Source organism: Anneissia japonica, unplaced genomic scaffold (assembly GCF_011630105.1).
Source record: "Anneissia japonica isolate Jap-2015-1 unplaced genomic scaffold, ASM1163010v1 scaffold287863_len737641_cov155, whole genome shotgun sequence".
In the NCBI taxonomy this organism is placed as follows: domain Eukaryota; kingdom Metazoa; phylum Echinodermata; class Crinoidea; order Comatulida; family Comatulidae; genus Anneissia; species Anneissia japonica.
This window is the reverse complement of record NW_022742482.1, coordinates 390,724-408,339: the sequence shown is the minus strand read 5'-3', so window position 1 is coordinate 408,339 and position 17,616 is coordinate 390,724. Positions and strand designations below refer to the sequence as shown.

The window sequence follows — 17,616 nt, the reverse complement described above, 5'->3', positions numbered from 1 at the left end:
AATATAGCGTAACGGTAATGAAACTCAAATACGTAAGATGTTGACTTATTGATGCGAATATTTCGACTACTTTGTTAACGCTTGACATAAGATGAACATTGACATTCAACGGTTTTGATAACATTTTTCAAGTAACCCTAACCCTAACCCTAACCCTAACCCTAACCCTAACAGGCGTATCGCCTTAAACAATTTATGTAAGCATATTGTCAATCTACATTTTCAGTTAAATATGACCAATTTAAATGGTAATGAGGTAGATGCATCCGTGATAACAGAAATAGATGGAGCAGTGACACTATCACCTATACCAGGGGACTTCATGAGGACTCCCCACACCATTCCACAGGTAAAGTTTTCATTGTTGCCACGCCCACCATTGTATTGCATAGCATTCAAGCATTCGGACCACTTCCCAGATTAGTTACTTACACTATTAGGTTGAACACTAGTTTTGATTTAACATTTTATTACTACTTATCGTACCACACACATGGTGTTTTACTCTTCAGATAATATTATCTATCAATTGTTTCTGAAGAGTGCCCTTTTGACTACGCATCTCCCTCGTGGTTCTATGAAAGCTTTCAAAAAATAAAAGTAAATTAAAGACATCTCAAAATAAAGTGATCAGAATCATCAATCAGTCAGGTCCCAGGTCGCATGTGGGTCAGCATGAACTCAGCGAAACTGGCTTTTTTAAATGTAAATTTAAAAAAAAAGTTTATGTACAGTTTATAAAATTCACACAAATATTTCCCCATTCTATCTTGGAAATAATTTCACTGGTATTAAAAATCATTATCGCCATTGTACTCGAAGCACCACTACGCAAAACTACCGTATCCCAATCATCATAGGACACGAAAATAAAACTTTCCTTTTAAAAACGCTATAAAAGCTTTAAATAAATCACCGGTTGATATAAAAAACATCTCCTAATATCAACTTGTTTAAAACAGCTCTTAGAAGCTACATGTTCAGAGCAAATGACCTAGTGTTATTTTATTAGGTATTTTCAAATTTTAAGTGATTTTAATAATTTAAATGATGTTAACTTTTTATTATGTAACAATTTTATGTAAATAAATAATATAAGTGCAGTCTGAAATTGTTATTGTTATTGCTTTTAAACTCTTTTTGGATTTGTATTTTTACTGTTAGTTTTAGGGTGAAACAATATTTAATTTTTTATTGCTGCCATTTTTCAGCTGTTTTGATAAAAGTGTTTTTTTTCTGTCATGATAAAATGTGCAATTATATTTCTGTGTTTGCAAGGACCCCAATGGAAGTAAGTTGGACACGCTGCTGGTAATATTACTGTATGTTTCATAGTTAAATTTTGTTATTTGGATTATAATAGTAGCTCTTTATGCTGTATTCTGTTGTAAGTTGTTCGTAATATTTATGGTGATTATTTTTTAACTGTTAGGTTGAGGTGGTTATCAATGGTATCATCTCAAGTTGTTCATCAGAAAACTGCGGCTACCAATACAATGAAGATCTGACTGCTATAATATCAGGCATTGACACACATCAAGGTAACACATAACTAATTTATAACTTTGATTTTCCGATTACATCATACATAGGCCTATTATGTAAAACTTTCAAGTTCAATGTACTGAAATTCAATGCTGCTTAAGATTTATAGTTATACTACTTCCTAAAAAGCGCACCATTTTATCATAATATAATTGTTGAGTGGACTTACTGTTATGCGTGGCATACATTATTCAACGTGTAACTATAATAAGTGTCAGTAGTACAATTTTTAAAATCTTTTTAAAATCTCCATTGATATTATCTCAACATATTATACTGATAATATCACAACCTATGTTGATGACATCATATACGTATATTGCTAATATCACAACAACACAATCAGTTTGATCAAGTGTACTGTTGCTACATATTAATGCGAGATAGAAAACATTAGAGAAAAAAGAGGAAATTTTACAAAATTTGTAATAAAATTTGATTGAAACGGAGTTGGTGATACGCTAACCACATAATTATTGAATGCAATGTTAATTATTATTGTACAGTTATGTTTTATTAATTAAATATTTATTTAAACTTTATTCCAAATTTCGAGGTGAATATATATAATTTTCTGTTACAGTTTTGTGACCGGTAATGCTGCAACATAAACAAAAAACTTTCAAGATGTCAAAAAGGATAAACTCAGAATATTAAATGATGAGTTGCACAACATTTATTTGGATTAGTTTATATTATTGGAAGTAAATTGTATTCCATATCATTTTTGACTTACTTGTTTAATCCCATATCATAGAGTAATTATAATCATATTAGCTGACGTGCGTTTAATTTTAGGATCAGGATATGAGAATACTTCCATCACCATTAGTGGCAGTGGTTTCAGCACTGATGCAGCCGATAATGTTGTAACGATTGGAGAGGCAAATTGTACAGTTACATCAGCCACGGCTTCCCAAATAGTCTGCGATGTTGGAACCGGAGAGGCGGGTGAATATGAGGTCAAAGTTAATGTTGCACCAGGAGGATATGCATCAAGTTCAGGTGGTATGTTTAATTTCATTCTTTTAAGCATATTAAAAGACACGTAGATAAAACTAAAGTCTGCTGGACACAGTTCAAAGGCCTAATTTTTCATATTTATTTTCATTTGAATTGAAAACAGCTAAAAGTACAACAAACAATTTTTAAATCAGACTTTTCGAGAAAATATGTGCTTGTGTGATATGATCGTGCACCTATGAGTAACTAATATATATATGTTACAGTGGTTTAGACAGAGCAATCAACATATGCGATTTGCAAAGTATAATGAATTAAATTTTTAAACAAAAGGAGTAATATAACAAATGTTATTTATCAAACTTTAAATAAAATCTTTCTTCCAATGTTTGCTGATATAAGTATAGTATTCCCACATTTTCAAAATACTGACTCAGGCCATTTACAACTCATTAAACATTTATTGATTTATCTTTATTTTGAATTTGATAATTTGTATTTATTTTGCTCATGAAGTAAGTAAGTCCGTTGTCGAAGTATCAGCTTTGAAGTACTAGAGTATTACATAGGAGACTTAGAACAATAAAAAAGATAACACACGAACTTACACACACAGCATACACACACATAATTGACATTGCTTATTTTGCAGTTGATGTATCTTTTAACTATTCACTTGGATTTGTATCCATTACACCTACATCTGGTAGCCCTGCTGGTAAGTTTGTCTTATTCTATTCATGTGTGCGTCACTGTGGATCACAGTAACATTTGAGTGTACATGTTGTGTGCTCTTAGTTATTATAATTAGAATTAGAATAGAACATTTATAAAAAGCGCCGGTATCCACAATATATGACGCTAATGGCGCTTAAACTGCGAATGCAATGTGCTTTAAATGTGGGGATATTGCCAATTGGCCTATTGCCTAATACTGATAACTTATGTATAATTGATATAAAAAACTACTTTATTTAAGGAGTCATTAGGGCTAAAAACAAATATAGATTATTCCGAGTTTCTATAGCATGAAACAGATGAAACAGGCTCTTCCTGGATGGAACGCTATTCCATTGCAGGGGGTGGGGCAACGCCAAGCAATTTTGGGGGTGCCATTAGTACAGGTAGGTAGACTAAAGTAACGTAGATAACGTGTCTTGCTGCTCAGAGACAGATTGAAATGTTGATATTATTATAAATAATGATGAGAATCTTATAGTTGAAGTTCATTACATCACTTTACTTCTTTACTTTCATTAGTGTTTTTTCTTTATACTACTAGCACAAAATCGATTGTGTTGTTTTTCATTGACCTGTTTCAATTCTCCTTTTTATTACAGTACAGTACTTACATTTAAAATGACTTTTTAAAGAATATATAAAACTAACATCTTTAAATTAAATTATATCAAATTTATGGATTAAAATTACTGTTTCTCTGTGGGTGTGTGTTTGAATACTATTGTTTTTGTCCTTCTATCTTGTGTTTGGAGCTCTCATACCTCGTACAGCGACCGTGTTCAAATTCAGATTCAGATTCTTTTATTCAGCGTCTCATACATACAAGATTACTGCACAACAAAACAAATCCCATGCAATAACCAGAGATAAACAATTGCAAATAAATACATAAAATAAAATAAAAATTCTTGTAAAAAAAAGAAGAAAAAAAAGAAAAAAAGAAACAACTAAAAAAGAATCCTGACCATCCCCGCCTTCTTCTTTCTTTAAAATGTTCGAGGAAATAAACGAATTATTATGACAATGATGGTAAAAATTATGAAAGTTTAATTGATAAATGTTGTTTATTATACTAAACATGATAATACCACTAGCAAAACTTTATCGGTATCAATTTAAATTAGATAACATAATGAATAATTGGAAAACAATTACTGTTCCAGGATAATGATAGTATTAGATAAAAAAAAAAAGTATTTTTATTGTTGCAGGAGGGACGAAGGTGACGATTGTTGGGTATGGTTTTAGCAAAGATCCTAATCTTATGGAAGTGTATATAGGCAGTAAAGAGTGCATAGTGACAGAATCCACATTCAATGAACTTCAATGTACAATTACTCATGAACAGGTAATTATAAATCTAAAAATGTTTTTTTTTTTGTAATTATCATGTCTATTATTTCTTATCTTTGATGATAACCTCTGTTTTTCAACAGTAAACATAACAGTGTACTACTTATAGAGAGTTTCAATTCCAGCCAACCTTGTTTTATGTGTTGTATATTCACAAATAATTACAGCCTAAACTCAGATCATTGTTCTTCAAAATGTTGTAATGGTTGTTACAGTGTTCTTTGGCTTATTATTTATTATATTGTTGCCTTTTGTTATTATTTGTATTAAAACCAATAATGTTGCGTACTTAAACAAAAATAGAGGCATTGTGGTAAGAGCCTATAAATAACGATTCTACCTTAGGCGGAAGCGGTTTGGCGCAGCGGGAACGGTTTGGTTTCCAAACATCAATGGTATTCGTTGGTATATTTTATGCAGCAAACTAGACGACAATGATTATTATTATGTACTATTAAATAATAATAATATATAAAGAAACGGACGATAAGTCCTGCCTATTCTTATTGAAACAATGAAACCAATATTACAAAACCATTCCAAATTATGGATAAGGATACCGACCGGAAATAATTCATAGTAAAATACTCTGAAAAATATTTTACATTGTCTTTATTATCCAATAATTAAGTTATGATAGTGTTCATATAGATGAGTTAAGTTTAGATAACTTGAGGATTGTCTCCCAATATGTGTGTATACCCTTTATATATCTGTTCTTTAATGCAGGCAGGTCGCTGTGCGCGTTGGACATAATAAACTAGACGTGAATGACAATTGGACGGAGAGGAAAAGTCTTGATCAGTTTTAATCTTTTCTGTTTCCTACATGTTCTTTATTGCAGGTACGCCGCAGACGACGTTCAACCAACGAACTAGATGTTTCTGTTGCACGGAGAGGACAAGTCGTAACCAGTCCGAATTCATTTACGGAGGACAGTTCATTGGCAGCGACTATAACTTCACTGAATCAAACAACAAGCAATGTTATAGGTTAGTGTTTTTGAAAGAAATAGAATACAACCATTTTAAACTGGGCAGATTTAATTTTCTTTAATTAATATCTAGCTATTTTGTGGTGTTGATATAACGTATTTAAATATTCATATAGATTGGATGATAGTTCGTTTGTGTTAAGCCAAATAATAATAATAAGAAATTAAAGTAAACTTACTCAGGACGTTTCGAGATTAATTTAATCTCCTTTTCAAATGATGTTACTGTTGAGTTGATTGAACTAAATATGACGTCACATAATTGTGACGTACGTACTTTCGTACATCTCTATCTGTCAATATTGATGACAGACGATCTCCTTGGCTACGGGTCGGGATGCCAATGATGTCATTGTATATGTTGGGGAGACCACTGTTCATTGTGTTATGTCTTTTCCTTATTTGTATCACTTCTTTAATTTTTCTTTTAATTACATTGGGTTCCCGTTAGACGATTTTGATTTCCCAGTTGATGTTAAGTTTGGGAGAGACAGCATGGTCAGTTGTTGTCGATTTGTGGAATATCTTTGACTAAAAAAAATATGCCAGCGTCAGTTTCATGTCCTGTTATTCTTTTATTTTATTCGTTTTTAAAGGTCGATTTGGAGAATAGGTGCATTCTAATTCATATATTACACCACATGATTAATTAGGATTAATTTTGTCTTGAACTATCATCCAATTACATTAAGAAGCCAGATGAATTAATTCAATGTTAGTCACATAGATTCTCGCTAACAGATTGTAAGCAAAACTGTAACATGAATCATGTAAAAGGTGACTGTATAGGGAGAAAATTAAGTAATAATTTGCCACGTCATTGAGCTGAGGTAGGATAGGGGCCTCCCAGCTAAATAATCTCACATTATATTATTAATACGTTATGCTGTAATCACACCGTTTGCAACGTTCGTCCATGTAATAATAACGTTTTATATTTCCTATAGTCCCATGTTTACATCATTCTACAAAAAGCATAAAAATCTAACACTAAAGCATAGTAATCTAACACTAAATTGAAAAGAAACAGCACGATAAAACTGTGTTCACAGATACCATTCATCATAATGATGCTGAAACATTGAACCCTTAAATCAGCATAAATTGATTTATACTATGACCATCTTTCGTTTTTTATGTTAAGGTGGTGATGTACTTGCAATCACTGGTAATAATTTTGGTTCTGATGCTCCTGTTGTGTCTATCAATGGTAATGATTGTGCATTAATATCCAATGGCAACACACTGATCGAGTGTACCATTCCTGCTAATGCACCTGGTACTTATAATGTTATAGTATATATACCCGGAGTTGGCAATGCACAGGGGTAAGCTACTTCTCCTGTTTATGTTACCCTAAAAATAAATGGTGATGGTGGTGGTGATGATGAGTATATTTATTATTATAATGATGATGATGATGATAGTTATGATGATGGTAATAATTATGAATATAACAATTTATGATAATAATTAATTATACTATTTTTATCATCAGCGACCAGACTATCACCTATGACTTTGAAGTTACAGGTATATTTCCAGATCACGGCTCTCTTCAAGGTGGCACGAAAGTGTTTATCACAGGTTCAGGGTTTGGCTCTAATGCTTCTTTGGTTGATGTTAACTTTGGGCATGTCCCATGTAAAGTGATGTCTGTTGAGGATGAACTGATCGAGTGTATAAGTGGCAGTAGCGGCACTGTTCATGAGGTGACAAACCAAGGAAAACATGAAGGTAGACATACAGTACATAGTAATAATTAAGACCTACTACTGCTGAGACTCGAGAGCAGCATTAGTCGGCTAAACCAAGGACTTACAACTGTTACTGTAAAATTTATAAGTCCTTGGCTAAACTGGTATTGCCGCTCTGTATGTGCACTGAACCGTGAAGATAGTTTGGTACCCGATTCAGTTGTATCAGCTGCTCTCCTTATGTTTCAGCTAGTGGGCTGAAATGCAAGTACTGTATAGAAAAGCGCACCGTCTTTCGAATGAGACGTTTTAAAAGCCGTTGGTCCTGTGCAATTATGGCTCATGTGCACGTTAAAAAATACAGTAGACTTGCATTATTCGGAAAAAAGTAGAGGGTTGTCACCCGGTGTATTGCCCAATAACCGCCAGAGGGACCCCTGGAAATAAGTCTTCGTAGTTTCTTTTTTTAAATGTTTAGTGTCCTGTTATTTTTTTCTGTAATGTTCCCTTTTTTTTTATTTATTTTTTATTGTATATCATTTGTGAAATTTTTTTTGAAATAATTTTTCTAAATCTCCATTTTCCTTTTTATAGTACTGTACCATTTTTATATAGGCCTACTTAATTTAAAATAAATGTGCATTGTGATTTCTGTAATTCATTATCATGAATTTGAATGTTTTTATATTTTCTTAACCATTTGTATATATTCACTTTTTAATATATGTGCAATTTTTTATATTATGCAAATTATGTATTTTCATTAAAAATTTTATTTAAAATAAAATCAGATTTAATCAAAATTAAATTGAATTAAATTAAATTGAATTGTGGGTTATCCTCGGTGTTCCCACCTCATAAATTAAAACAGATATTATTGTTACATTTTACCGATTTTATCAACTGACAAATAATTGAGTAGCTAATGAATCATTAACACCACCGTTTGTTCAAGAAAGGCTCCGATGTCCCCTGTGTCCCGATTCTGTCACGAGAGAAAGTGGGTGTGGCCATTAGTCCCGGACTAGCAGAATGGGGCCATGGGGCGAAGCCTTGAAAGCTCTGACAATTTAAGTAAATTTATAATGTATATTCAATCAATTTAAGGGTCCATTGAACTTTAGAATTTACATGGATTTTTTTTTCTCCCAGACAAGTTGTGGTTTTCTGTCTGACCAAAAAGTACGCCTCCAAGTTAGCTTAAGTCGTTTTATTAAAATTATCATAATATATGCATGGTTTGTCTCAGTTATAAAACAATACACTTTCTAACTAAAGAAATTACTCTATCTAAAAAGAATATAAAAAATCAATTATCATCTAAAGGTAAACACATGATCCTTTGGTGAATCAGACACATAAACACATAATAAAGCAAAAACATGAAATTTTCAAAGATTGAATGTTAATTTAGTTCTTCATATTCTTTAATAAGAGTTTGGTGTTGGTTACAAATGGACTTCTCCTAACCTGGATATAATGGTTGGTGATGTTGTCAACTGGCAGTGGTCTACACCAGCTTTGGTTAAAAGTATTGGCTTAACCATTCAACAGACAGCAAATGAAGACTCAGTTGAATATGATGGACAAGGGTTTTATGCAGGAGAGCGCTCAAAGAGTGGTAAACAATTTGATTTTATTACGGTAAACAGGCCCGTATCCAGTGCGTTGGGTGCGTACGCACCCCACCCCCAAATCGAAAAACTTGCACTAATTATAACCAAAAAAATGTGACCTTGTTCCCAGAATCATTATAAAATGAATCACATAACAATACAGTATTAAGATTTATGAATGTACAAATGAGTTACAATAAGAATACTAGAGCGCTGACTCCACACGCGCAATCTTTTGTACTGCCAGCAACATAACACCACAAACACACACACGTTATATGCACGTTATCGTCTAGGTGTATCTTCCCCTAACTACCAACCGGTATGTCAGTGTATAGCAATGAATTTAAAATGCTAGAATGACACCCCGGTTTAGACAAGTATAATAGTTCCTAGCGCTCTCAGAAATACCCTGAGACGAGTATACTCGACGCTGGAGCGCGCACGTGTTAAAAAATGGGGAGAAAGGAGCAGGAAATTAAAAAGCGAAAAGCTGTTGCAAAATCTTTCCAAACATTGGATGGCTGGGTCAACAAAAAATACCGTGAAGATAGAAATGAATGCCTACCACGCGATTTAGAAGAACAGTATGCGAACCAAAAGAAAGATGAAAACCCAGACCACGGTTGTCCTGAAGGTATAGATTGATTTTAATATGTTGTCCTTTGACTTTGTCAACCCACGAATAATAGAAATAGAAATAGACCTAATATTAAAGATAATTATTTAGCCAGTTGAAAATCATTTATAAAATAAAAGAAATAGGGAAATCTGGACAGATTTTCGACTCGAGGAAGGCGCGTGTTTATTATACAGTATAATTATGCTTATACCTCTGTATATGTTTTCTGTCGATGCTAAGAATAAAAATGTTGATTAATTTGTTTCAAAGGCTTCTAGTTGTTTAAATCAGCTCATTTACAGTCGCATTTAATCCACTCTTTATATCAAACTTTGCTATTAATCATTTAATACAGAATTGATTTTGAATTTTTATTCGTAATGATTACGAATTTATACAGCAGTATTTTTCATTTGGGAAACAATTTGCTTGTTTCTCCATGTCCTCCACTGGTAATTGGATAGGCCCTATCGCTGTGTTCACGGACATATAATAATAATAATAATGATAAAATGCCTTCAAATTAGTCTACTAGGGCGTAAGAAAGCAAATTTTTACGGGGCATTCGGCCCGGGGCCCTGGGCGGCCCCTGGCCCCCAGCCTGCTTGCTCGCTGCGCTCGCAAAACGCACCTCCCATTCAAAAAGCTGGATATGGGCCTGGTAAAAGGTTATTGTTGATTTACATACATATCTGCTCTCATCGGATCTTAATTTGCAAATGAAATATAGGTAATTCATAAAGTTTTATGAGTAAATCAGAGATTATATGAACTGTAACTGACGTTTTGAAACTATTGGTAGAGGGTGGCTTAATAAATTAGAAATATTCAACATCTGGCAACCCAGTCATTGTCTGACAATAGGTCATAATGTCACATAATATGTAAAAATCTGAATTACCTTTAAATTGAACTACTTACTTATAATTATATCTTTTTAATACTAATAAATGATTTGATAAATATGATTTATATAATTCTCTCAAAAGGTTCTTACTCGTACACATTTGCATCCGAGGGAACGTACTTTTATTCAAGTGGACCAGTAAATGCCGACGTATCTGATGAAGACAAAGTATACTTATTGGGTATTGTTAATGTTTTCCCGCACCGCTCTACAAGTGAGGTCATAGAAGTTTCTATGAATAATATAAATGCACGTCACAACAAATCTGCAAACCCTAGGGCTCCTACTGATAGCAATTCTTGTCCAGGCGATGATGACCAAATCTCATCTTGTAATGACAATCGTCCTATTTGCAATTCGCTCACAACATTTTGCTATGCATTCTGGTTGTGTAGTACAGCAGTCATTGAAAAGGTTGAGCCACTGTCTGGTCCAGCTAATTCCACTATTACAATATCTGGATCCGGTTTTAGTAATCGAGCCTGTGAAAATAAGGTTTACGTTGGATCACATATGTGCAGCGTAACTACAAGCACAAAAACATCTATAGAATGCATAATTGAAACTGAAGATTCACTTGAAGTTGGTTACATTCATGAAATATCTATAAATGTAAAGAACCAAGGCTTCGCTTTGAATTCAATCGAAACGCCAAGAAATAGGAGTTTTATTCTTATCCCAAGTATATCCTCTGTCACCCCTACTAGGGGATCACTAGCTGGTGGCACAAGGTTGACCATTTCTGGTGATGGGTTTTCTGCAGCTACTGCAGATGATCTGAGAGTGACAATTGGAGAAGGGCGAACTTGCGTTGTAGAATCCTTTACTTACACTATGATAACCTGCACTACTCCCCCACAATCGGTTGATGCAGCTGAATTTCCCATCAAAGTGACTATAAATAATCGAGAATCATTGGAAGAGGATGTCACATTTACATACTTCAACACAAGTACACCAGTAGTAGAAAACTTTACTCCATTGAGTATAAGCGGTTCATCGACTACAATTACTATTACTGGTGAAAAATTTAGAAGCAATGCTAATGATGTCATAGTCACAATTGGTGGAATTTCTTGCATTGTTGAAACTGTTACAGATACAGAAATTAACTGCGATGTTGGCTACGTTGCATTTGGAACTTTGTCTGTTGAAGTCTATCTCGAAGGATATGGACTGGCACAATTGAATGGTCAAGATACAATCTGGGGAAGTCCAGAAACTTATAGTTTAAGTCCAGCTCTAGGCAGCAGAAAGGGTGGAACTGAGATCACTATAAACGGCAGTGGCTTCCATGTGGGTACCACCTCTGTCAGATTTGACAACAAAGACTGCCTCATCACCTCTGTGAATGTATCCACCATCATTTGCATTACTGACAACCATGGCTCTGAAGAGGTTAATGTCATTGTGACATCAAATGAACATGAATTCAACTCTCTGTCGTATGAGTATTCAAATGACTATACACCAGAAGTATCATCTGTCACACCATCATCAGGTGAATCTGGTGATATCATCACGATAGCTGGTTCAGATTTTGGAAGCGAGGTATCAGACGTGCAGGTGATGATCGATGATGAAATGTGCACGGTGGTTTCTGTTTCATCAACAGAGATTCGATGTGAAGTTCCTTCCCATGTAGCTGGTGTCTATGTGGTTGATGTTACCGTCTACAATTTTGGAATTGCTGCATCTGAAGAAACATTTGAGTACAATCTTGCTATTACAGGCAGCAGTCCAGTAGATGGTATGTTACTTTAAGAAGATATATTTTGTATTTAATATTTATAAGTTGAAAATAACAGAAGAATTTCAAGTTTAAAATGTAAAAATGTAATAAACACTCTTTTATTTAACAGGTAGTTTTGCCGGGCAGAAAAACTTGAACATTACTGGATCTGGTTTCAATGGTGTTAGTACAATAGTTACCGTTTGTGGTAATCCTTGTGAAGTGAAATCCGGAACGTTCACTACCCTCCAATGTGTATTGCCTGCCAACGAAAACATCGGTAAGACCGTTATTGTAACATATATTCAGCCCAACAAAAGAGTAGCAGCATTTATATAATATAGATTACTGATATCACATCTGAGTGGAGTTGAATAGCTTGGTGGTTGAGATGCTTGCCTTCCAATCCCAGGGTTCAATTCCTGCCAGTTGCAGGATTTTTTCTCACGACATAAACAACTCCACTCCCTAAATTTCATATTGAGATTTAGTTTGTGTAAAGCATCGTGTGCGTATGTTTGTCTTGTGTAAGGGACTGTCACCTACAAGTAGGACAGTGATATATATTCGATATTGGCAATCCTTGGCACATGTGTTGTGTGCCTAAAGAAAGAATAATAATAATAATAATAATAATAATAATAATAATAATCTGATTTTATTGTATAAGCTGTTAACTTTTGTCATTATTTTTTAGCCTACATTCTGTACCTCAAATATACATTCATGTAGAAAATGTTAGTCTGGTTCAGAATTAACTTATGGCCAGTGATTTAGATTACTATAATCTTAAAATATATTAAGGTAATCTAGTGGAGGCGTTCACTTAAAAACTGGTTAAATTTTCTAGGTTAAACGATGTGATTCATTTGGCTAAAAGCCTGAAATTGAATGGAACATGATTGGCTTTTTTTAAACCTTATACACCAGATTCTCATTTTGATTCTTATCAGTTTAATAATGTTTGTGAAATGAAGCAAGTCAGTAATCTTTTCACTGGATTACGTTTGTTGAGTTGGGAGCTTTATATGGATATTTCCGAATAGTTTATATCGGAGATTAATCTACAATATCATGCTGCCCTCATCAAGGCAAATGGAAGTATTATGACACTTTTAATATTAAGAATGTGTTTTTCATTCCATGATTTATTTTATTATTATTATTATTATTGTTATTATTATTTTTGGTTTTATATTCTTTTAAGAGATTATTAGAATGGCATCAACTAATATATATTTTAAAAACCAGGAAAAACGATTCTTTAGCTAAAAATTTCCCATTCTTCCTTAAAAAATGGGTAAAAGTAACCTGAAGCACTGGCCTTACAGACTATAGTTCCCGTCTCCCTCTCTTCCTTATGGCGTTTTAGCCAGACTGTACAAGGCTGTGGAGGAGGGGTCAGTTCCTTCTGCACAGGTACCGATTTATACTAATGGGTAAAGAGAAATAAACGTCGATATATTAATTCTCCTGCATAAGGACAGCTCCAGACGCAAACCACAACAGTTTCGCCAAGGGCTGTATAATTTAAAAATAATAATAATAATAATAACTGGCCGGACTTCAATCTGCGATCTGTCTTTGTCAATCCTTGAGTCATACTACTGGTCGGATGCTATATTAAAGATACAAAGGCACTCCGTCAAACAAAGAGGGGCTGGGATATTAAAAATGTCCAGCATAATAACGATACAGACAATTAATAACTCATTTCTATCCAGAAGATTTGCCCCATAATTGCAATTTCCTTGTTGGGGCAGTAATGGTAATCCAGTTCGAGGTACGAAGTGAGCCTGGTTTGCATGACCCTCTATAATTTTGCTATAATTGATGTGTGTGTACCATTTATATGTTTACTTTTAATTGATTTTCAGTAATAAAGAATTAATCATTGAATATTGCCTCGGCTTAAGTATAATAGTCATCAACCACCATTTATCATATTGCAGATAGTTCTCCTTTAAACTGCGACATCGTTGTAGCTGTCAGTGATGACACCAATGTTACTTCTTCTGGTTCTTTTTCTTACGATGCATCATTGACGGCGACCATTGACTCTGTTACTCCTGCAAGAGGAGGAACAGGAGGTGGTACTGAACTTGTAATCACAGGCTCTGGTTTTAGGTACTCACTGATTATTCCTTGTTAAAATGATGAATGAATAGAATATAACATAACTGAATGGCCTAGTATTTTATCATTTCGGCATTTATGTGGGCAGGAAGTAGAAGTACTAATATCAGTTACTTGTAATTGGTAAAAAACATCCACTAATTAGTCTTAAATAAAACAAAAAGACAGTAACTCCGAAAAGAGACAGAGACATTTTGAATTCAACGTTTCGATCTATTTGATCATTTTCACGAATACTGATGAGAAAATCCCACCCATCCATATATGTTTACAATATTTACAGAAGTATAAAAGAAAGCAAATAAAAACCGACCAATAAAATTAAAATCAAAGTTATAACTAGCCAATTAAAAACGAGTAATTAAAAATGAGGTGTGTCTTACATTAAGTATATCACTTGTTATTGTGAATAAACAATGAATAATCTGCAATAAATATATATACAGTTTTACTGCACTGCACTTTTTAGTATTTTCATCTCTCTTTATATTTATTTCGTGATCTTAAAATGTTTCTGACCTCTATTCATTGACGAAATTTATCCAATTTCAATTTTTGGTTGACAAATGCAAATGTATAGTACAGTAACTGATTATTGCATTATTTATTATTATATATGTATATTTTACGTAATGTAGATCTTCCGGTAACATGGTAACCATCGATGGTTCCGAGTGTACTATTTCTTCCGAATCAAGCACCATGATCGAATGCACAACAGAAGCTCATCAAGGCTCAGTCAAAACAAAAGTCAGAGTTGTGGTAGACGATGAAGACAACATTGCAACACAGGTATCATTTTTTTTATTACGATATTATTTATATATGTAAAATTTTATTGATGTAGGTATGCCATATGAGACCCCCCCCGCAAATAAATAAATACCGACTTTTTAATAATCACCAAATTATCATCATCATCATCATCATCTTAATTACCATCAACAACATCATATCATTATACATCACCATCGCTGTTGTTACTGCCGTCACCATCATCGTCATCACTACCATTGTTTAAATTCAGGGCAAAATGGCATCCCATAAAAAGTGTTGCAAAATTGAAAAGGCTTGGTTTTTGTAAACGAACGCTTAGGACATTATCATTGTAGCGCGATTCCATTATTTTATTGTAGTATAAACATTCAACTTTTATGTTTAAAATACATATATGATCAATAAGTTGGTTGACAGAATTTGCTGACATAATTCATAGGAAAATGCGGAGTTTTACTATGTTGACGTGTGGTCGTCAAGATGGACTTGGAAAGGAAAGGACCCGCCAATTGAGGGTGAATTTGTCGCAGTTCAAGCTGGACAAACCATCCTTTTGGATGTGGACACGCCAATACTTGCATTTCTTCTAATAGCAGGTATGTTAACTATGAGCATCCTACTTTTGCATTTGTAATAATCGTCATTATCGTTATAACAATAATTTTCGTTCAAAAAAATTGTTTTATCAAAATACTGTATATTTTTTAAAATTATGTAGGAGGCAGTTTGATATTTGATGAAGCGAACATTGAGCTACATGCAGAAAACATCCTCATAATGGATGGTGGATTGCTTCAGGTAGGAACTGAAGCTGATCCATTCCAACATAAAGCTACAATCATGATGCATGGACATCAAAGATCAATAGAGATTCCTTTGTACGGTGCAAAGACGTTAGCCGTCAGAAACGGAACATTAGATTTACATGGTAACTACTAATTTAATTATTTTAACATCAGATTACTATTACTGTAGCTTTACTTCATGTTTAGTATCATCAAGATATTTAGTAAACAGATCTTTCGAATGTGAAAAAAGTATAAACAAATTATTTCTAATTAAACTAAATATATAATTTGATAAATTTAAATCTGTTCTAAAACAATCATAATTATAATAAAAGAAACGCAAGAAGTAACAAGAAGATAATGCTAATCAAATAGACTAAACAATTAAGTGTTCACGTCCTACAAGGTACCCTTGCATTCTCAGACCTGAAAAGATAAAATTAAATAAGCTAGAGTGCACAGACCAAGTGACTTAAACTCACATAACTTTTTGTTTGCTAAAAATACCCCACCCAATATTTGAAACATATTTTTACACTCTGCTTGCACTAAATGCATTGAAAAAAGCCTATAATGATTCTGTTTTTAACCACATTAAGGGATCCCGATACCTATTACATGGACACACCTGGCTGAAACCGCAGAAGCTGGAGATACAACACTGGTTCTTGAAGAATCTGTGACATGGAATGTAGGGGATAAGATTGCTATTGCATCCACTGGTCATAGACATAGCCAAAATGAGAATGAAATGCTAACAATTACAGGTAAGAATAATTATATTAGGCCTATACAGAACTGATGAATTAATTTTCGTTTTCAAATAAAGGTCGAAGTGTAGAGTAGTATAGTATATTTGAGAGACGTATTTGTAACATTTCTATCTCTAATGAAAGTGTTGAAACAACCGGTCAGATTTATCGCTCAAATTTTGAAACGAATCATTAACAATTATTAATGTTTTTATATTTAATGGCTAATCATGTATATGCATTTTTTTTTTCATTTGAACATTTTTAGGAATATCAAACGATGGCTTGACACTTACTATTGAACCGCCATTGAAGTATACTCACATATCATTGGAGCAAACGATTGATGGCGTGTTTCTATCTACAAAGGCTGAAGTTGGCGTTTTAACTCGTAATGTTGTTGTTCGTGGTTCTGTTCAAGATGAATGGACGGAAGACATTGAAGCTTGTAATGCCGAGTTCGATACTAGTAAGCATTTTACTTTTTGGATCTTACAATACACTCTCACAGTAGTCCTAATGTATTCTATATAACACGTGTATAATATTTTGCCATGTGAAGGGCTGGCCACCTATCTAAATAGCACAGTGATTAAGTTGCTATATTGATTATCTTTGGCCATGTAAGTAAAGGAATCAAATAAATATTAAACACTATATTATACATTTAAAACAAATTGTTTTCTAATGTCTGATTGTTAACTTTTGTAGACCAATTTGCAACTCAGACATGCTTCCAGGGCCGATTTGGTGAAGAAATTGGCAGCGACCAATTTGGTTCCCAGATTATGCTTTTTGGAAAATATCAAAATCAACAATTGGTAACGGGCCGTATTGAGTATGTTGAAGTCACGCATGCAGGGCAATAGACCGGGAGCCCAGAAGATTTAATCATGTGAAAAGAGACAAAAGGTTTGATGGTCTGGTCATGGTAGTATAGGGCCAAGATACAATATTCAGTATTGCTGCCGGGGCGCATCCTGTACAAGCGGG

At 33.7% G+C, this 17,616-nt stretch overlaps 1 protein-coding gene across 1 annotated transcript in view; it reads left to right on the top strand.

Moving 5' to 3' along the window:
* LOC117119182 (fibrocystin-L-like) overlaps positions 1 to 17,616 on the top strand; it is a gene marked incomplete in the record, with an annotated part of 51,406 nt that overhangs the window by 11,914 nt on the left and 21,876 nt on the right. Inside the window, 18 exon segments of the mRNA XM_033264002.1 lie at positions 227 to 349; positions 1,433 to 1,541; positions 2,344 to 2,553; positions 3,161 to 3,226; positions 4,461 to 4,597; positions 5,447 to 5,594; positions 6,741 to 6,924; positions 7,095 to 7,333; positions 8,729 to 8,914; positions 10,521 to 12,188; positions 12,301 to 12,450; positions 14,123 to 14,297; positions 14,945 to 15,098; positions 15,523 to 15,679; positions 15,802 to 16,011; positions 16,471 to 16,638; positions 16,892 to 17,092; positions 17,335 to 17,485. Of these exon segments, the coding sequence (XP_033119893.1) occupies positions 227 to 349; positions 1,433 to 1,541; positions 2,344 to 2,553; positions 3,161 to 3,226; positions 4,461 to 4,597; positions 5,447 to 5,594; positions 6,741 to 6,924; positions 7,095 to 7,333; positions 8,729 to 8,914; positions 10,521 to 12,188; positions 12,301 to 12,450; positions 14,123 to 14,297; positions 14,945 to 15,098; positions 15,523 to 15,679; positions 15,802 to 16,011; positions 16,471 to 16,638; positions 16,892 to 17,092; positions 17,335 to 17,485 (4,436 nt within the window).